This window comes from Mus musculus, chromosome 3, assembly GCF_000001635.26.
Source record: "Mus musculus strain C57BL/6J chromosome 3, GRCm38.p6 C57BL/6J".
In the NCBI taxonomy this organism is placed as follows: Eukaryota; Metazoa; Chordata; class Mammalia; order Rodentia; family Muridae; genus Mus; species Mus musculus.
The window spans coordinates 122,492,501-122,514,517 of NC_000069.6; the positions used below are offsets into that span (position 1 = coordinate 122,492,501).

At 48.7% G+C, this 22,017-nt stretch overlaps 1 protein-coding gene across 3 annotated transcripts in view; it reads left to right on the top strand.

Annotated features, from left to right (window-relative positions):
* The window catches only part of Bcar3 (breast cancer anti-estrogen resistance 3), a 110,435-nt gene that overhangs the window by 72,744 nt on the left and 15,674 nt on the right, over nucleotides 1-22,017 (top strand). For 2 of the 3 annotated variants that reach the window (NM_013867.3, NM_001355264.1), the window contains 4 exons: nucleotides 12,427-12,555; nucleotides 15,626-16,071; nucleotides 18,719-18,822; nucleotides 19,851-20,503. In NM_013867.3, the coding sequence (NP_038895.1) occupies nucleotides 12,427-12,555; nucleotides 15,626-16,071; nucleotides 18,719-18,822; nucleotides 19,851-20,503 (1,332 nt within the window). Of the gene's footprint in view, nucleotides 1-12,426; nucleotides 12,556-15,625; nucleotides 16,072-18,718; nucleotides 18,823-19,384; nucleotides 19,766-19,850; nucleotides 20,504-22,017 lie in introns of those variants that run through there. The other variant, XM_006501559.4, reaches the window with a different exon arrangement.

Genomic DNA, 22,017 nt, shown 5'->3' on the forward strand with positions numbered 1-22,017 from the left:
CCACTCCACTCCAGGCTGCTCCTGGAATCACCATCTAAATTTCATGTATGTAGAAGGTCCACCCTGCTGGCTGGAGCAGGGCACTGTGTTTCAGCCTATTGAAAATCGAGTTATTTATTGGTTAACAGAGAAAGGTGAGACACCCCCACCTTGGAGCCTAGCTCTCTGTAGCCCATGGTAAATAACACTTCGTCAAAAGTAAGCCACACAATTGGTCCGCCTTTAGGGACCAAGGTGGAAGGAGATCTTAGAGCCGATGAATTCAGCTTTTCCCAGTGCATGGAAGAAATAAGCCGTGCTTGTCTCTTTTGGGTTTAGTGCATTTTCTAAAGCTTAGCTGCCCCAGTCTTCAGTCTGAAATCAGTCTCCTTCAGTTTGAAAAGAAAAAGGGGGGCAAGGGGGAGCTTTTCAGTCCCTTGGTGTTTCATCAAAATAAAATGAGCAGCTAGAGCAATAGCTTCCTGATCCGGCAGGGTGGGAACGCAGAGAGGAGACCTTGCCCAGAGGATGAGTGTGGATGAAAGTCAGAGGCAGTCTGGCATCAAAGGGAGCCGTGGGCTCCGATCAGAGGGACTCTAATGTAATTAGTTTGGATGTAGGATTAAGTTCCTGCTTGCAGGGTGCTCTACTTCAAAATGCCAATCCGAAAAAATTGCAATTAAATTAGTCCCTTTCGTCCACACACGGGAGCGGAATTTTAATGGGTGATTCTCAGAAGCTCCGACAAGCAGAGAAGAGCTCCGAAGAGCGTCTCTTTCCTGATTCCTATTCATGGCGTCTGAGCCTCTTTTGATAAGAGTTTGATAAGTTTGGGTAATGAATAAAATGAAATCTCTTGGACTTGGGGCTCTCTGGGGTTTTGATGGTTTTCCTGTCTGCGAGAACATCTGATGGCCCTCGTAATCACCGTGCGTCTGAGAAAGGGAAAGTCGAGTACGGGAGGAAAGCGAAGCATCTTAATTTAGCTGAAAACTGCAAATCAGTTTTTAATGGCACTGGAGTGGGAATCTGCTCTGTGGGATGATGGATTGCATCGGCTGAATTACCACACGGGGAATGGGAAGAGCCTGTCTCTGCAGGGTTTGTCCAAGATGAGATTTTTGGGGATTCAGAAGAGAGAGAGTGATGCCAAGGTGCTTCAATGTTAGCAGCACATTAACAAAAGCGAGTCGCTAAAACGAGTCTTTTCCATACTGATCCCTTTCTTAGAGAGACCAGAAACCAATCTCATAAACAGAGACTGGGGGGGGGGGGGCGTCTGCAGTACCGTTGACCATTTTTCAAATGCCTCGTCTCCTCAAAGAGGCAGTGACCACTTCCAGGCATGCGTCTCTCTCAAATCTAGGTAGGAAGACAGCAGGACTAGCAGGCACACTCTGGGGTCTGGGTTTGGATGAAGGCAGAGGGCTGAAGACTATCAAACTGTTTTAAAGTGACCTCCTGTTTGCTTCTGTACAGTTGTAGCCTGCAGGGTGGCGTGCATGAAGCTGCTTATGGAGGCTGAATTACAGAGCTATAAAGGGAGCATCCGAAGGAGAGGCGCAAAAGTAGGGGGCCTAGGTAAGGTGGGGGTGACCATCACTAAAGGTCCAGCACAGAGTGTGACAGGGCCACCGGGACATGCTCATAGTGTGTCCTGGGTAAGCTATAATAGGCACCCTTTCCTTAAGACCCTCCAAAGCTATCGTCCAGGCAACAGTTGCTGTTAATAGACAAATCTGCCCTAGCTGTAGGACCAGTACCTGCTTCAACACACTGGCACTGTACTGACCGCATTTTGAACCATAAGCCAAGCTATCATGTGCCCACCGGGCTAAAGGAGGTGGGATGCTTAGGGGCTTTCTGTCCTAAACAGGGAAGTAGAATTTGAATGAGCTCTTTTTCTCTTTGGGTTTTTCTTTTCAGAGTTAACTGTTGATTTAAGTAAGAACTTTGGCATTGCCCACCATTATGAACATAGGGAACCTCTCTGGGCCTGGAGGCAGTGTCTGTGCACCTGGTTCAAAAGTAGGCGTGGTGGACTTACCACTTTCATGGTTTATCTTCGGATCTTTATTTCCTGGGGGTTGGGGGGCAGTAGGCGTGTACATACCATGGCACATGAGTGGAGATCAAGGACAACTTGGGGAGAGGTCAGTTCTCTCCTTCTACCATGTTGGAACTCAAGTCATCAGTGATGACCTATCCTCTCTGAGCCCTGCTGAATTACAATAAAGCACTTTTAGATAAGCCTCAAAGGCAGCCGGGGTCCACGGATGGCTCTCCTCTCCGTTCTATTGCAGATGGACACATCCAAAGGCTTGAACTGAAAATGACCAGTCCTGGAATCTGTAGATCTAGATCTTTTTAAGAGTTGTGGAAGTAGTTGAGATGTATTTGTTTAGGGGAGTTTATGACCCATTCAGGCACGGTTTTGATTGTAAAATACCATCTGGGTCTTTAAGTCATTTATGGGGCTGGAGAGACAGCTCAGCTGTTAGACGCTAAGCTCACGACTGAGTCATTTACGTGTACACTTTGGAATTTGGCTTTAAACTTGGCCAGTTTGAAATTCAACAAAGGAAAGGGGTTCTAGAGAGCTGGGTTTCTGAATTCTACAAGGAACATCGTGTTTAGGTGAAGTTCTCCTAAGATGATCTCAAAAATCAGCATATTTCAGAGTAATTTGTGGGCTATCTAGTCAAGTCACACTTTCATGGAAGTTCGAACTTTTTTCCATTTGTTTGAGACATTTATCAGGGATAGTGACATTTTTGTTCCATGTCACATTGGGTCTTGTCAGAGTTCAGAGGATCTGAGATGAGTCTGTCATCTTGAATCTCTGCCTTGCCCCAGCTTATATGGCCCAGTCCAGTATCCACCAGGCCAGAGGATTCCTCCCTGAGCTCCAGGAAGACAGATTTCACTTTGAAATTAGACTAATTTTACATGATGAGCCAGAACTCCAGTCAGACTTATAAATTTGTGAGCATAATTTCTGTGTATGATTTAAAAAAAAAAAAAAACACCACCAACAAAAACCCCATGGCCTATGGAGTTGTTTGGTACGACTTGATATGAGGCCTCTCCTGTTGTTGATGGCTCCCTTAATCTAATAAACTGTTCCAAGACTGAAGAAAGGAAGCTTTTGTGTGAGATCTGTGATGGCTTTCTGGGTGTTGTGGCCAGACACTGAAGTGGAAGAGAAGAGCCCAGCCACCTGCCTGCTTGTGCTTCCTGGTCTTCACCCCTCTTCCTTCCCCTCTTCCCTCCCCTTCCCCCCCCCTTCCCCTGCATGCACATAATCCCTTTTCCTTTGTTTCTAGTAACTTAGCTTTCAGCCTTGATCATAAATTGAATGGCCAAAAATCTATCTTGTTTGTGAAAATTCAGTAAGATTTTTCTCTTTTCTTTTCTCTCCTCTTCTTTTGACCAACTAAATGTTCAAGGTCAGGAGAAAGCACAATCGAGTGAAGGTGCTCTCAGTTGTGAGGCTCTGCCACCTGTGTGTCTGCGCCCTTACCAGACACCGGGGGCCAACTGTACGCACACATTAAGGTTGAAACCTGAGAGTCAGGGTGCTCATCTCCGAGCATGCCTTCCACGAGTGGCCAGCTTCATCCGAACAGAGAGAACAGTTACTGACCCCCGCCCCCCACCAAGCCCCAAGAATTGCTGCCTTTGAACTTGAACAAATAGACTAAACAAAGTTGTGCATAAGTAGAGATTATGTTGTGTAACAGCTGGTTTTTATTCTTTAATTCCATTAGAACTAATTTTCTCAGAGGCCAGAGAGATGGCTCACTGGGTGAAGGTACTTGCTGCCAAGCCTGACAACTTGAGTTTGGTCTCCAGAAACCCACACAGTGAACGGAGGGACCAAGTTGTCCTCTGACTCCTACAGAATTCACGTAATTAAAAAAAAAAAAACATTTTAATAATCTCTTAAGGGCCAGATCTCTAAAACTTCCTGGTAGATTTTATTCATAGTTTTATGTTCTACGTTTTTTGGTAAAAAGAAACTATTCACATTCAGTGCTAAGGATCACCTTGGTTTGAGCAAGTGCCTACCCATGCTACTTATGGAACTGAGTTCTTCTTGAGTATTAGGTTGTTCTGTGAGAGGTGAACTCTCATCCCTGAGTGCCAGAGAAAAAGTCAGAATGTGCCTAAGGTTATTCGTCTTTGACTAGCCTGCAAACTCTCTTCTCTACACTCAGTAGTGAGAGAGAGAAAGAAAGAGAGAGGGGGGGGGGAAGGAAGGAAGGAAGGAAGGAAGGAAGGAAGGAAGGAAGGGAAAAAAAAGCTACCACATGGCAGGTGAGCTGATGGGCGTGATTCTGTCTCTGGCAGAAAGTATCTACTAAGGCACAGCTGTGTGTGAGGCACTGGGCAAGGTTCTGGGACCCAGAGGCAAAGAAGGCCTGATGACCATCTTCCCTAAAGACCTAATATCCTGAGGCCTTTCATACAGCTGCCTGCAGTCTTTGAGTAGACTCCTCTCAGATCGTTAGCTTAAGCTTCAGACCCATCCTATACCTTGTCTGGCTCCCCTCTGGCTGCTCTCCAGTCCCCAGCCAGGCTACAGAGTCAGCACCTCTCCAGGTCTGTCTGTCTTTCCATCCACACTACTGAGACACAGAGGAGGACACAGGACAACATATTCAGAGCCATAGAACAGGGGCCATGCATAAGGACTTAATAGCAAGTTAGTTTGGGTCTTTGTGGGGGGAAAAAGCTTGGCTTTCTCTGTAGGTGGCCGTGAGCCCTTGGGGACAAGTCTAGTGTTTCCCAGGCCTTGACAACTCATAGACTAATGAGAGCCTGAGGATTTTATGCAAACTTGTGGGCTCTGAGACCCCAACTGTCACTCATAACCTTCTTCCCCGTCCTTAAGTCCTCTATCCTCGGTATTCATGGTCCTTTTGTGGTCTGGGTCTCCCGACAAGGTCAGAACCGATCCTAGCAGGTTAGCAGGATCAGTGTATGGCTTCAGTTGGTGGAGCTGTTAGAAGAATGGGTTGGGGCAGGGTGGGGTGTGGGCCCCTGGTCCTCATGGGCAGGAGCCAGAGAATTCTTTGTGTTAGAAGCCCATTAATTAGGGCATAAGCAGAAAGACTTTCTGGATCTCGCCTTAGCTGGGTGCAACTGTGACTAAAATCTCTTGGCAGAAGAGTGATATAGAGTCCTGTGGCATTGTGGGTGGCCGTTTGTAGAGTTGAAGCCAGGAGGTAGAAAGTCATAGAAAGTGGCTACTGCAGAGGTCTTAGAAGGAGAGTTGAGTTCAAATGGGGAACACGTGGGGGGCGTGGTAGGAGACAGCATTGGGAATTGTTTTCCATCAACAAAAGGTAGTTCTGAGGGTCATTTGGGAAATGAGGTCAGAGGAGATGCCAGGGGTCAGGAAGGAGTGGTTCTTTCTGAGTCAGCCACTCCCTGTAAGGAGTGGAAATGGAGTCTTGAACCTTCAGCACATTTCAAATGATGCACTGGCCTTGTGGCTCGGAGCACTGCTCCACCCCACCTGGAGTTCTGCCCACTGCAGTACACTCATCCCTCAAAAGCAGCTTTGCGTGTCATTTTCAGTGACATTATCCTCGGAAGGAAGATCTGACCCTCAGCTTCCTGTGCCAGGTCCCTTGTGTCTGATTCTTGGCTTCCTCAATTAGAACAGCCATGAGACCCAGCTCATATCAGCTAAGTCACGGGATTTGTGCTTAGGGACTTGCGTGTTACAGAGGCCTCAGCCATCCCTTGTTCCTCTTCCTTTTGAGTGCTGGTTTCATCGTCTCAGCCACATTGGTCCTTTTGGAAAAACACCGCCACCCTACCAACAAATAAGAGAAAAAACATGGCGGGGTGAAGTAACCACCAGGCTACAAGTCTCATGGTATTTTTACCAGAATGGGTTAGAGTATCTTCTTCCAGGATGGGTGAGGGGCCCTCTCCCAGGCCAGTGGTGGCCAGGAAGATGCTCCCTACCACACGCCTGTAGTGAAGATGGAACTGTCCTTGGGAAGCAAGGGTGGGAGGGGACTGGAGGTAGGGGTGAGGTGCTGGAGACACAGGTGTATATCACACCCACACTTACACCTTTGCAGGTTTCTGTCCTGTGTCTCCCGAACCAAACCTCCAGGCCACTGTTCCCAGCGACTCATTATTTCCCCTAGCTATGATGCCTCACTCTTCATGATTCAGTTCTGCTGCTCCAGCCCTTCCCTCACCCCGCCCAAACCCCAGTGAAACTGTCTTGAGAACAGCCCTGGGCCACAGTGTTTCTCATTTTGACAGAGGAGAAAACTCAAAGACAAAGAGGCAAACTAACTCACCCAGGCTGCAGAGCGGGAAAAGGCGGGGTCGGATGGCTAGGCAGTGTGTCTATCCCCAGAGCTTGGTGGCGTTGAACTGTGTGTGTGTGTGTGTGTGTGTGTGTGTGGTCTTCCCAGAGAATGTGCCCCGCTGGAGCCTCCATCCCTGCTTGCTGTCCCATGTTTCCTTAGGTCCTGAGGTGGCCCTTTGGCATGAATGTTAGCTCTTAATGATCTTTACAGTGTCACACCCTACAGGAGTGGGAAGCTCTCCTTGCAGCCTGGGGTAGACTTAAAGCAAATATTAATGGTAATGCAGATGCCATCTTTCTCTGAGTCTCCTGTCTCCTTCATGCAAATGAGAGTCTGGTGCATCCTCTGGGGGACTCTGATAGATGCCCCCTACTGTCCCTCCACTGCTGGCTTAGGAATTCCCACTGTCTGCATGTCCAGGCCCATTCTTGTACTTGATGTGAACTGTAGGCTCAGGTGCTCACACAGGAAACCCAGGGTCCCACTCCTCCCGGGTTAGATTAGCTTTTTTTTCTTCCTTGGAGAGCTGTTGAAATATGGGTTTCCACAGTAATGGAGGTTCTCAGCACATTCTAGGAGCTGGCTCTGAGCCTCCAAAATCCCTTTTCCAACATTTCCTGGGCTCTGGCTACTACAGCTTGTTCAGACCAGACTTGTAAGTCAAGTTACAGAAACACTCTTTCCATAGTTAGAGGGATGGTGGTTTTCAGAGCCCTGCCCAGACGGCTGGTATCAGTTCTGGCTGAGGAACTGAACTATGGCAAACTGTCATTGAGTTCTCTCAAGAGGACTGAAGAAGCCTAGGAGAGAGAGGTTCCTTTCCCTATCTGCTTTCTTCCCAAACCCCAGCCTCTCTGTGCCTCCTGCACCAGACCCTCGGTACTGAGTCTGCTCTTATTTTACAGGCCTAGATTAATAGCGTCTGGATGTAATTATAATGACAGCTAACATTAGCGCTGATTCCCCTGCCAGAGTGAGTTCCAAGTCCTTACAGATACCCACTCATTTGGTCCTTATTAACATCATGTGCCATATTATCCCCACTTAGCAGACAAGGAACCCAAGGTTCCACAAAGAATTAACGTCACTTGCCCAAGACCGCACAGCTGTTCAGAATTACTGTGGGCCTCTGGATGGAGGTGGTCAACTGGCCCAAGCTGTGAAGCACTGTTGTAACAGCTCTTAATATCGAGACATAGTGACAGAGCCACATGTGGTGGCATATGCCTGTAACCCCAGCACTTGGGAGGCAGAGGCAGGAAGTCTAGGTATACAAATCCACCCTTAGCTACACGATTCCACATCAGCCTGGGCAGCATTAATCTCATCTCAAACAGCAACAACAAAATGCTAATGATGAGAAAGATGTAACTAGACTCAGATTCCCCAAAAGGCATCATTTTATAATGATTTATGAATTTTATAGCCAGTCTCCAGTTTAGGTGGACAACTGTGGGTCTCACCTACCTTCTCCAGACACTCAGACATCAGCTCTCTGCATCTCATCTCAGACTCTATGTTGACGATGGGACTTGGATGCTAAGTTGCATATGGATTTGGGCTAGAGGGTGACCTTGCTCTAGGAGTTACTAACTCTGTTTAAAGTTAGGAAAACCATGGGGTAGATGGTATGGGTCCTGCCTGCCCCTGCCTCCGTCCTATAGGATTGTGGATGGTTTCAGCTCCTGGAACGAAGCTACAGGACTTGATCCAGAACCAAGTAACCTCCTTTTGTTAGGAGGTTGAGCCCAACTTAGTTGTGGTTGGCATGATCGATAGCTGGACTCTATACCAGGCCTCTATCTCCTTCCCCTCCAGACAAGATGGAGAGGCATGCTGTGAGAAGCTGTCCTTTGGACATGGCATGACTGCTGGACTCGTGAACCCAGCAGCAATGGTCACCTACGCAAGACCTGCACAAAATTAGGCCAGTTAAAAAGTCCAGTATGGAGGGCCAGGTGTGGTGGCACATACCTTTAATCCGAGCAATTGACAGGCAGAGCTTTGAGTTTGAGGCTAGGCAGATCTAGCAAGCTCAGGGCTACATCAAGGGCCATACAGAGAAAACCTATCTCTAATTAATTAATTAATTGCAAAAGACTAGCACAGAGGAGGGAGGGCTCCCAAGGCCCCACCCCTAGCTGAAGAGCCATTGGCGGCTGATGGCTGCTGAGGGAGAGTCACTTTTCTTTAAGAATTTTCTTGCTGTCACTTTCCTTCTGGCAGCTGAGGAGCCTACACCTCAAAGGGCTGGTGTGCACTTTATGCACGCCCAGTGAACTAAGCGAGCCAGCAGGCGGGGTGTACTGCTGTCAAAAGCAACGCCTGCTGTCCCGTGCTGATAGAAGGGATGGGGATGACGTAGGTCCAGCCCTCTTTGAGATGCATCGAATGCAAGCTGGATAAGGTGGCTCGTGCCTATAATCCCAGCCCTTGAGAGGCAGAAGCAGCAGGAGGATCAGGAATCCAAGGTCATCCTTGGCTACAGAGTCAGTTTGAGGCTAGCCTGGGCTACACAAGACCTGTCTCTAACAGCAAGCTTCATTAATTCATATATGTGATTAAACAGTAAGAGTTTTAGAGGGTACCCACTCCCTCCAAAAAACAGACACCAGCTACTCATGAGGTGGCCCTTGGGGTGATCTTGCGACATCCCCTTTGGAATCTGAGAGTCATTGCATAGATTCCCCACAACAGTGTATGGTCTGTGTTTTTTAAAGTCTGGTCTCCATCTCAAGCTACTAGGGAGGGCACAGGTCAATACTCTCCTTTTCCTCTCCTCTCTGGGTTGTCATCCTGTCACCTCTATCTCCTGTAGCACCCAATTACAGCCTGTTTGTGAACACAGAAGGAAATAGCAGTAACTATGGATTTTCCTCTAAGGAGTTGGGACAAAAGTCACGGAAGAGCCAGCTGAGTTTGTAGTTAGGATAGCAAGTAAGAGTGTGCGATGCTTTAAAGGAAAATGTACATTGTAGCCAACACTGAGAAGGGTGTGTGGGGAGCAGGGGTCTGGATATTGGGACTTCAGTGAGGAGAACACAGCAGCACATAGGGGAATAGCTTTCTGGGTATGAGCAAATAAAATTTCTGAGGAGTATAGTAGAGCTGGCTGTCCATGTTCAGATCTCCTACATTGTCCCTGCTCAGACCTAGCAGAGAGCCTAGGGTGTGGCGAAAGAGGTGTGAATGAGTCCGCTGGTCTTAGGATTCAGTACAGCTACCGAGAAAGCCCCCGAATTATAGGCTTCATGAGGCTTGACAGTGACATAGAAAATGGGGACCAAGCTGGGCGGTGGTGGCACACGCCTTTAATCCCAGTACTTGGGAGGCAGAGACAGGCGGATTTCTGAGTTTGAGGCCAGCCTGGTCTACAAAGTGAGTTCCAGGACAGCCAGGGCTACACAGAGAAACCCTGTCTCAAAAAAGAAAGAAACTGGGGACCAGTTGTTCTCCTGCTGGTGTGTGGGCTCCATGGGTATCAGAGCCCCAGCCTGGTTCCTGCCTTCTCAGCTGTTGTTTCTCACTATGGCTTCCCCCTCATGGTCCTGGATATCATCGAGCTGCTGGTTGTCACATGCCACCCCAGAAGTCCTTCCAACTCGGTCTTCTAAGGGTAGACCTCAGTGCAGCATTTTATAAAACACAAACCGCCGGGAAGGCCGTCTTTGAGCTGACGGGTGGTGACGCCCTTGTAAAATAGAACTGCAGACAATCTGGGAGAAGAGCCGCAGACATCTCCCTCTGGGACGTTTGTTCCTGCAGTGTTGCTGAGTTCTTGAGGTGTTCAGGCCCTGCCTGAGGTGCTGCTGTAGGGAAAAGGGGAAAAGGTTCTTTTCCCATGAAACTTAAGAGTCTAGCAGGAAGCGAGACAGATAATAGGCAGCCATCAGCTGTCAGCTTGCCATTCATCCGTGAGTCTTCAGATGTAACTTTGCATAATTCAATGCCCAGAGCTGCTAGCGTCAAACACTTACCGTGTGAGGCCCACAAGAGTCATGGCAGTCGGCCTTTGCACACTTTTGATATAAATTCCACTCTCCGATGTCCCTCGCTAGGCATAGTGGCCCACACCTTTAATCCCAGCACTCTGGAGGCAGAAGCAAAAGCGTTGCTCAGGTGGAAAGGCCAGCCTGGATCATGTAGTGAATTCTAGGCTAGCCTGGGTTATAGTGAGAGACCCTGTCTCACTGAGCAAACGGAATGATTGAAACCGCCTTTGTCTGTCTGTCCTGAGGTCCTGAGAACAGAGGAGGAGGGTAGGGAGAGGAGAGGAAGAAGTGAAGGTCCACCCTGAAATCTGCCTACACCACCTCAGCCGGCACTGGGAAGAGAGGCGTGCACAGTGCACAGTCCATCCCCAGTCTGGGATTTGCTTTGCTTGGGGGGCGGGGGGGAGACTTGGGGATCTTTCTCTCCTTGCTAAACAGTGTGTGAGGAGTAATTCTGGGGCTTATCGAGGCATCTGGAGGGCACACTGGGGAACTTAGGGAAGCACAGATACCTGGCCTTCCCCTTCTCACATAACCTTCAGTGAGTGATACCCAAACCTGGTTTCACTAGGAACCCAGGAGGGGTCGTGTTCAGTGTGCTCGTACAAGGCTGAGTGATGCTAAATCCAACCTGGAGCCAGTGTCACCTGCCTAGAAGGCCTGCAGCCGTTGCCATGCAACGCTCTCAAGCTGTTTGGGGTGAAGGACCAGTTTTCCCCTTTAAGTTCTGTTCTCGGTCTGCCTTAAAAAATGAAGTAGTGCATTAGCAAAATTAAACCAAAAAGAAAAGGTGTCATTCAATCTGGATGTCTTAGTTAGGGCTTCTTGTTGCAAGCAGCATAGGTAATAATATATGTCTATAATCCCAGCACTTGAGAGGCTGAGGCAGGAGGATTATTAATTCAAACGTAGCCAAGGTTATGCAGATAGCAAGGCCCAGGTCTCAGACAAAACAAAGCAAACAATAAATCAGGCTGGGGTAAGATTAGTAGATATAGTTCTTGCCACACAGGCATGAGGCAAACCAAAGTTTGGATTCCCAGAACTCCACCAAAGCAGGTTGGTATGGTAACCTGTATGAGAGGCAGAGACTAGGGATTCCTGGAGCCAGCTGCTAGCCAGACTAGTCAAAACAGTAAGTTCCAGAGTTAGTCAGAGACCCTACCAATATATATGGTAGGGAATATATAAGGGAAATCAAGGATGTTGCCCAATATCAACCTCAGGCCCCTCCAGACACCCATGTGTGCATCCATGCACATGTAAGCTTGAACATTCACACACATACACAGAAATTCTCTATAACTCAAGGGCTGCACAGGTGACTCCGCTGTTAAGAGCACTGTTGCTCTTACAGAGGACCCGTTTCTGGTTCCCAGCACACACGGGGTGGCTCATAACCACCTGTAACTCCAAGCCCAGAGGATCTGATGCCCTCTTCTCGACTCTACAGGTATTGTATACACACGATAGACAAACATGCAGGCAACATACCCATAGGAATACAATGACAACAAACAGAAGCTTAAAAAAAAAAACAAATATTTTAAACATTATTTCAAAGGGTATGTCTAACTCAGGCATCTATTTTAGATTTAGGGGGCATGAAATTGCTCCATCTGCTTAGAAATCTTTTATAAGCTAACTTAATTCCTGCCTGGAGTTTGTCTACAGGAAACCAAAAAAAAAAAAAAAGGAAAGAAAATCAGAGGCTTTGCTACCAGCCTCGAGGACTGTGTTTTGGGCTATACTGCCCCTGAGGCCCAGGGTCAAAGGCCACTGGGGAACTGCTGTCGTTCCCATCTCCACGTTAGGGCAGTTATAAAAGAGAACAAGGAAGCTCCCACAGGAAGAAAGCCGCCTGGCCTTGTTCCTATGTCTCTGCTTCGGGAGCGATTTCCCTGCGAGAGCTCTTACGTGCTCTACCTGCAGCTGGAGAAGCAAGAGGTCACGGCTAATTGTAGTCTCCAGTTCCCTTCCTGAACGCAGCTTTGGGCCTACGCTCGCTCATCTGCTCAGCGAAGCAGAGGACCAGTGAGGCGGTGGTCATCTGCGGCCGGCATGGCCTGGCCTGGCCCGGGGAAGGTGAGGTCACTGTGGGCTCTGTGTTGCAGTTCTCCAAGGAGAGGCACATCATGGACAGGACCCCTGAGAGGCTGAAAAAGGAATTGGAGGAGGAGCTGCTGCTGAGCAGCGAAGACCTACGCAGCCACGCCTGGTACCACGGCCGGATCCCCCGACAGGTATGCGCTCTGCTCTGTTCCCCTCAGGGACGCGCACACTGATGGCTCTGTTGAGTCCTGCTCAAAGACCACAGAACGCTAGTGCTAGAAAGTGACTTAACTTAGAACCGTCTCTAAAGAGACCTTTGGAAGAACCAAAGGTCGGACTCCAAATATATTTCCAGCCATGAGGGAAAGGACAGTGCTCCTTGGGGTCCACATACATGCGCAGAACCAGCTGCCAGAAGTACCTAGATGCCTGGAGTTCAGAAAATTAAGCTCTTGGCCAGTGGTCAGAGCCTCCTACTACTTGGACCCTTTTCTGAAGGCAGTGACTTATCTCAGAGAAGTTCCTGTGCCACAGGGTAGGAGACACAGACTGACAAAGCCACCCCTGCTTCAATGGGGCAAGCGAGTGTCCACTGTCTTCTGTCCTTCTTCACTGAGTCCTGTGACCCAAAAGATGGGAAGGAAGGGGGATTAGCCCAGGGACCAGGCTCATCCTTCACGGCTCAGGAGATTACACGTAGTTGTGATAAGTCATGTTGCTATTTGATACTGTAAGAATTAAAAATAGACTGAGTCTGCAGAATTGAAGTGTAAAGTTACCCATGGGATTTTATTATAAGCATAACTGGCCAGTCATTAATCAAGATCAGCATAACAGGAAATGCATGCCTAGGTCTAAGGCGGGTGGCGGCATGTTGTAAATACTGTCTTTAGTGTAACGAATTTCACTTTTTAAAATTATTATTTCGTGCTGGGCGGTGGTGGCGCACACCAGCACTTGGGAGGCAGAGGCAGGTGGATTTCTGAGTTCAAGGCCAGCCTGTTCTATGGAGTGAGTTTCAGGACAGCCAAGACTACACAGAGAAACCCTGTCTCAAAAACAAAAACAAAAAAATTATTATTTTGTTTATTTATTTATTGCGGGTGTGTGGAGTGTGCCACAGCACACAGGTGGATATCGAAAGACAACTCTCTTTCCGCCACGTGAGACTCAGGGATCTGAACTCAAGCCATTAGGCTTGGCAACAACCGCCTTTACCTGCTAAGCCACCTTACCAGCCCTATTTTTTTTTTTTAACACTTATCAAAGAAATCATTTTTATTCTGATCTTGAGATAATTTTTTTAACCTTAAAACTGATGGTAGAAGATCCAGATAAGAAAAGAGAAAATCTAACTCCTATCCCTAATTGTCTCCCCTGGAGGTAGTTGTTATGAGCATTCTCGTGCATATCCCTCCAGACCTCTTCAATCAAAACAGAGATCTTCCTGCTTTCTGTGGCCCACTCGCCTCACTTAATGGTGTGCCCTGGGAATTGGCTCCGGCTGTAAACTCTTTGGCTGCCCCAGCACACACTGTGTATATATATGGCTTTCACATACACACACATCACAATTTATGGGGTACTTAGAGCGTTTCTAGCAGCCTGAGCAACATCCTGTAAGATAACTACCACGTTCAGACCTATAATTCTTTCTACTGGCTCAATTCCAGGAAATGGAATTTCTGCATGAAAATGTATTTTTAAGGCAAAGAGCAGTTTTTAAGTAACCATGGCAGCACACTATTCTGAGCTCGCAGAAGTATAGCGTCACTTGGATGTTAGAATATCCTAGGGGAAAAATGTCATCACTTCTGTCCTTGTTAGCGCGCCAGGAGGGTGAGCTCTCAGGAGGACATCATTCTGGACGCTAACTGGAACCCGATGGCAAGGGAAGCCGGGTGCCAACACTGTCCCTTTGAAGGTTTCAGCCACTCTATAAGCAACAGCATTATCTACATCTTATGGATGATGTAACTGAACCACAAGGCACTTATGTAATTTGTCTAGTCACACAGCTGGGGCAGAATACAAACCTAGGTGGTCAGGCTCCAGCATGATGTACTGGATGGCTGGCAACATCAGCACCATAGTGGCTACCTGTGGGGCTGTCCACTGCATTACAGGCATTGTACTCCTCGTGCTTTGCCTATTTCTCATATGCAAATGGATTATCTTTACAATAACTTTGTGGGGTGAGGAAACCTCAAATGTCTTTGTATTTTTTTTTTCCTAGCCTCCTAGCTTGTCCAGAATCCACCATGCCATCCCTGGGTTCATCCTGCTCTGTAAACGGAAATCTGAGGAGGATGATTAGGGGACCCAGACCCAGATAGCCTCTTCCTCTTCCCTTTGGAAAAAAAAAATCAGACCCAATGAGCATACAACTTCATTTCGTCCGCTGTTTTACATTCTCTAAGTCTGTGTAAATGTCCTCTTCTTGGGACATCTTCCTGGCCACCCTCATTTGAACAATAACCCTTCCAAATAGCCCATCTCCCTTCCAAAGTTTTTCTTTCCTTAGCTTCACAATATTCAGACTCACCATACTTGCAGCCGTCTGTCCCGAGAGTGCTATACCAAATACACACACGCACGCGCGCACACACACACACACACACACACACACACACCACAAAGCCCCCGAGGAAGCACACTTAGTCATTGCTGTGTCTCCTGAGTCTGCAGTAGTGCTGGGCATGTAGAAGATGGTCCATAAATAGTTTGGGTGTTTTGTTTTGCATTTGAGAGGGGGATGACCTCAAATGAATTATGTATTCCAGGCTGACTTCAGACTTACAGTCCTCCTGTCTTAGTTTCCTGAGCACATTGATCACCCGTGTGCAGAGCCATACCCAGCTAGGATACAGTCCTTGAGTGTGTCATTTAACAAACAAACTAAAGACGTGACTAAAAAAAGGGAGTGATAGGAGATGGCCCGGTTGGTAAAATAGTCATCTTGCAAGGACAAGGATATGGGTTCGATCCCCAGAACCCTCATTAAAAACAAAACAAAAACAAAAATCAGGAGAGCCAGGTGTGGTAATACATGGAGTGGAGAGGCAGAGAGAGGCAGATACCTGGGTTGTGGGAGACCGATTGTGCCTAAGGAAAGACTCCTCTGGTCTCTGCACGCATGCGCACACATTCGCACACATTCGCGCACATGCGCACACAGCAGACATAGCAGCACTGCCTTCTGGAAGTTCTTGAGTGAATATGTTTGCCTTTCCTGCTCCTCATTCACCATTTTGACTACAGGTGTCTGAAAACCTTGTGCAGCGGGATGGGGACTTCCTGGTTCGCGACTCCCTGTCGAGCCCCGGAAACTTTGTCCTGACCTGTCAGTGGAAGAACCTCGCTCAGCACTTTAAGATCAACCGGACTGTCCTGCGGCTCAGCGAGGCCTACAGCCGTGTGCAGTACCAATTCGAGATGGAGAGCTTTGACTCCATCCCGGGGCTGGTCCGCTGCTACGTGGGCAACCGGCGGCCCATCTCCCAACAGAGTGGTGCCATCATCTTCCAGCCCATCAATAGGACAGTGCCCCTCTGGTGTCTGGAGGAGCGTTATGGCACCTCCCCGGGCCGAGGCCGGGAGGGCAGCCTGGCTGAGGGAAGGCCAGACGTGGTGAAGAGGCTGAGCCTCACCACAGGCAGCAGCATCCAGGCTCGGGAACACAGCCTGCCCCGAGGAAACCTCCTCAGGTAGGTCTGTGGAGTGCTGGGGCCTCGCTTAGGCGAAGGGGAGGAGAGGGTTTTAGAACACTCACCGTCAGTGGATAGTGGTCACGAGTGTGCATGATTAACCCCCACTTAAAGAGCATCAAAATCAAGTGGTGGAGCTAGATGCGGGATGCGTGTGAGTAATTTCAGTGCTTTGAGGCTAAAATGGGGCGAGTGCCCCAAGTTCAAAGCCATCCTTGACTACAAAATGAGATTCCCCATTTCTAAAACTAAAACAACAACAAAAACAACAACAGGGTCTGAGCAGGGGATATGTGGGGGACACTGCAAAGAAGAGGGGGTTCCAGGGACTTAATGTGAGACGTTCAAGGGCCAGAGGAGCCTGGAGGGTTGATTGGCCAGGCTAAAGTAGAGGGTCTGTGTAAGGGAGGGATGGGGTTAGGAGGAACCCGACCGCACCCCACCAACGCTGATGGTGGAGGCTTTCTGCCCGGCTACAAAAGTTTGGCACAGTGAACAGCAGATCCTGAAGCAGAACTGGGTAGCATTAGGCACAGAGTGGGGAGAGACGGAAGCAGGGGAGCCAGCATAGGCTTCAGCAAGGGCCCAGGCTGGAAGGGGGAGGTGGGGTCGATTTCTGAGGTCTTCAGGGTTAGAGGAAAAAGCCCACCTAGGCAGTATACTAAGGGGAGGGCAGGGACTGTGGACATGCTGTGTGTCAGCATCCAGCAGGGGTCAGTGCTGAGGCTAGGGACTGGCCCTGCGGAAAAGGATTGGCTTGGAGGGAAACAGATGGGGTTTGAAGGACTGGAAGCGTAGAGGGAGGAAACTGGACTCCTGTGCCTCCTGGGCTGAAGTGTTCAGAGAATAGACAGGCAAGGCTGAGAAGGGAGCTCAGTATTTGCATAGGACTTAGCTTCCAGAGACGAGACACCTTTTCAGGGCCAATTGCTGGGGAGGAAAGCTGAGATGTAGCCTGGACCCCTCTATTGCCCTGGCTCCCCCGGCTCCTGGTGTCTCATATAAGTAAGCGTGTCCATTCGCCTCTCTGCTTTCCTGTCTGGGCCAAGAGAAAATATAAACTATAATTTCTTTACTGCAAACGCCTTATGAAATACAGGACTATGTAAGTAACATAAACTGTAGCTGTTGCCTGGTATGTATTAGTCAGCAACTGACTCAGAACCTGTGGCTCCATGCTGGTTCCCATGTGGTTAGCTGTGCAACCCTAGGCAGACACCTTCAACCTCTCTGGGGCTCCCTTCCTTGGTCTGGAAGCATAGACGCTGTTGAGTGAGGGTGCAGGAAGTGGACCGTGTTTACTCTCACAGCAAGCGCTGGTATTCCTGGGAGCTGTTTTTCTCTGCAGGGGAGGCAAAAGTCAGACTTAGGGGCAGGCAGGGAGGCGAGGAAGGGTCTGGGAGATGCTCTTCTGATTGGCCTTTGGAATGTAGAGGCTCTGGGATAGTTTCCCACAGGAAGCGACCAACACACTTCAGGTGGGGGAAGGGCGACCTCACCATGACCAGTGTGGCCTTAATGGGCTAGTCACCCTACCCTGCTGCCCTTCAGTGACTTTCCCACGTCAGCTTTGGCCCACTGCCACCTGCTGCCTGCCTGGCAGCCTGGGGCCCTGGGCAAAGGTGTGTATTTTCAGGCACTCTGCTTCCCACCTATCTAGCCACACTGGACTCCCGGAACAATCTGATGGGTTGATTGTTGATCATGGTGGACACGCCTCTAACGTCCACCAACGTTTCTCCAAAGTCATTTCCTTTAGTAATTTGCTACTTATCTTTGAGTGGTTGCTGGAAGGTTTTGATTGTTTGTTTCCAAACATAGGGAAGATCTTCCGGTTTGTGTGACACTGGGCTATGCTTCCGGAGGACCTGTTTATCACAGCCTGGCTGGTAGAGCGTATCTCTTCCTCTGTCAACAGAATACAGTCTACCGCCGCCTGTAGTTAGACCGATCCCCAGTTAATCAGACCGGACAGAGGGAGTGTGGGAGAAAGTGCCTCCAAGTCACCCTCTACCTTTCCCTGGCTGGTTGTGCGCTGTGCCTCCCAGTTGACTGTACCGGCCACTTTTGCTTCTAACTCAGCAGTTAGAGATCACCTGTGGGTGTTCCCCAAGCCCAGCCAGGAAGATAGGGATGACCGCCACCTCTGACCTGTGCAGCTAATCTGTACATAGAGATAGAAAGTGACCCCCAGCTTCCTCCCAGCTGACATTGAACCATTGTGGAAAAGTCGTGTTAGTTAAATAAGCCATTCCCCCAGGGACTGAGAATCATTTAAAGCTGTTTTTTTTTTTTTTTTTTTTTTTTTAAAGAAGTATACACATTCCAGTTCATCAGATGCCTTCCCACTACTCCCCAGAGGATGGTGACCCATTCAGCACGGTCTTTTCAACAGGATGGAAGGAAGGGCTGAGGAAACAGCCCAGGACTCAGCTGCTCTGGCCCTGGGGACTCTGGCACACCCAGTCAGTTCAGTTGCCCCTCCTCTTCGGCCTTTCCTTTACTGTTAGGGTATGCGCTGCTGCGTTCAAGTTCATTCCCATTCCGGGGAGTTTTCTTTTCTTAACTTTCCCTGAGTGAGTGACGTAGCCTGAAGGAGGGTTTTACTACTTAATAACACGTTTCTGCCTGGTCTCTCTGGCTTCAGGAATAAAGAGAAGAGTGGCAGCCAGCCCGCCTGCCTGGATCACGTGCAGGACAGGAAGGCCTTAACCCTCAAAGCTCACCAGTCGGAGAGTCACCTGCCAATAGGTAGGTGTCGGGGAGTGTCAGGCAAGAAGGTGGTAGTGTGGCCCTGGGGGTCCTCGAACTTTTTCTGCCCCAAACAAGCCACGGGGTGTGAAGATTCCATATCTTGGAGGGGAGGTTGGCAGAACTGTTTGGTTATGGCACGCTAAGCTTAATGCTTTATGCATCCAAACATTTAAGTCTCATAACCAGCCTTCAAAGTGGGCACAGTTACCCTCATTTTGCAGCCGTGGAAACTGAGTAAGTATTGAGTAAGAGGGTCACCTAGCTTTTGTACCCAGGATTTTACATTGCAAACCCTGTTGATATGTGGTGGTCATCATGATAGCAGAACTCACTCCTTAGCTGCCCCCTGCCCCATCAGTGGCTCAGATAGTCTGGGGGCTGCTAATGGAGTGGCTGTCCACAGACACCTTGCTGTTTCTCTGTGTTCTGTTCATAGCCAGAAGAGTGGTGGGGCGTGGAACTTGGGAACTCCATAAGCATTTAGTGCCAGTGGGAGGATCTTTCATTTCTTTTAATAAGTAACCTTCCACAGGGCCACAAAGTGACTTTTCCCAGTGCTCCTTTGTAAAATGTTTGTTTGGCTTATCTCCGTGTGTCTGTCTATCTTCCTTGCATCTCTTGCTCTCTCTTTAGTGCTGCCTGAGATCCACCCTGACTTGGTGACTCAGAGCCTTTCATGCTATGTGGCTGAAGGTTTCCGTTTCTTCTGACGGGATTGTGCTGTTCACTGCCCAAGACCTGTTTCCCTGTTCTGACTGTCCCAACCTGCTATGACCATAAATTGGTGTTAGGGCCCAGCCCCTGGGATTTAGAGTCACCTCTAGAGTGAGGTGGAGCCAGGGACGCCTTCACAGTGTTCTAGACTGCCACAAACCAGAACTGATGTGAGAAAGTCACGGTGTTTTCTTTTGTGGCAAAGAGGAGAACCCAAGGGCATAGGGTGAGAGCTGGGAGCGGTCACTCCCATTTTGTTTTCTGTCCTCCAGACAACTGAGCTTTCTCTGACCTTCTTTTCTCCTCCACAGGCTGCAAGCTGCCCCCCCAGTCTCCGAGTATGGACACAAGCCCTTGCCCCAGCTCTCCCGTGTTCAGGACTGGCAGCGAGCCCACTCTGAGTCCAGCACTGGTACGAAGGTTCTCTTCAGATGCTAGGACAGGGGAGGCGCTTCGGGGATCAGACAGCCAGCTGTGCCCCAAGCCACCCCCGAAGCCCTGCAAGGTGCCCTTCCTCAAGACTCCCCCCTCTCCATCTCCCTGGCTCACCTCAGAGGCCAACTACTGTGAACTGAACCCTGCTTTTGCTGTGGGCTGTGACAGGGGAGCCAAGCTTCCCATGCAAGCCCACGACAGCCACGAGATGCTGCTGACAGCCAAACAGAATGGGCCATCGGGTCCCCGGAACTCTGGCATCAACTACATGATCCTTGATGGGGATGACCAGGCGAGACATTGGGATCCACTGGCAGTGCAGACGGATGAAGGTCAGGAGGACAAGACCAAGTTTGTGCCACCTCTCATGGAGACCGTGTCGTCATTCAGACCCAATGACTTTGAGTCCAAGCTTCTTCCTCCAGAGAACAAACCCCTGGAAACGGCCATGCTGAAGCACGCGAAAGAACTGTTCACCAACCACGATGCCAGGGTCATTGCGCAGCACATGCTGAGCGTGGACTGCAAGGTTAGTGTTCTGTGGCTGTCCCATTCCATTACTCTTAAGGAGGTCTACCTGGCCACACCGCACCTTGCTGGGTCGATGCTTCGTCATAGGGGAGAAAGCCAGACAGTAACGCAGGTGTGGGATTTATTTGCAGGGTGGGAACCACCAGTCAGGGCAACCTTTGCCCAGCAGGAAACTGGTAAACTTTGCCTTGGACAGAGGGAGGGCAGACCTGCCCCTGAACCCAACCTGCTAAAGATAAGCGCCTCTGTGACTCCTCCTTCTACCTCCTTAGTTAAGAACTCCCTCAGCCCTGTCAGAACTGGAACAGTTGGGGGCGAAGGAGGACCACAGAAAGCCTGGTTGCTGGAGTGACAGGGCCCTTACTATTTTATTCTCTTATACATTATACTCATACACATGGTATATTTATTTAATTTCCAATATGATCTTTATGATAATCATCTTCAACTTGATTTTTTTTTAAAAAAAATTGTTCAAGTTAAAAAAATTGTAAGGGGGCTGGAGAGATGGCTCAGTGGTTAAGAGCCATTATACTCATACATTATACTCATACACATGGTATATTTATTTAATTTCCAATATGATCTTTATGATAATCATCTTCAACTTGATTTTTTTTTTAAAAAAATTGTTCAAGTTAAAAAAATTGTAAGGGAGCTGGAGAGATGGCTCAGTGGTTAAGAGCACTAACTGCACTTCTGAAGGTCCTGAGTTCAAATCCCAGCAACCACATGGTGGCTCACAACCATCTGTAATGAGATTGGATGCCCTCGTCTGGAGCGCCTGAAGACAGTTACAGTGTACTTACATATAATAAATAAATATTTAAAAAAATTGTAAGATGCAGATTAGAAGAAAAGATAAAATCCGACAAAATCGAGTTTCTGGGGTCAGTGAGATGGCGCATCGGGTATATACAGCTGGCTGACAAGCCAAACCCTGAATCCATTCCCCAGATCCCATATGGTTGAAAGAGGGCCCAGCTTCTGCAAGTTATCCTCTGACTGTACACACATTGTGACATATATACATGTGTACACACACACACACACACACACACACACACACACACATACACACACACATACACACACACACACACATACACACACACACACACACATACACATACACACACACACACACATACACACATACACACACACACACACATACATACACACACACACACACATACACACACATACACACACACACACACACAATGAATTTAAAATATCTCAAAACTCAGGCTAGAGGAATGGCTCAGTGCTTAAGAGCACTGGCTGCTCTTTCACAGGACCCCTTTGATTCTCAGTACCTACATGGCAGCTTTCAACCATCTATAACTCCAGGTCCAGGGCATCTGACACCCCTTTCTGGTGTCTTTGGCACCACCCACACATGCGTTTCATAGACATACATGCAGGCAAAACACACATACACATAAAATGAAATAGAAGATGAAAAGCTAATTTTAGAAACCCCCACTTCCTAATGCTCACCACTGA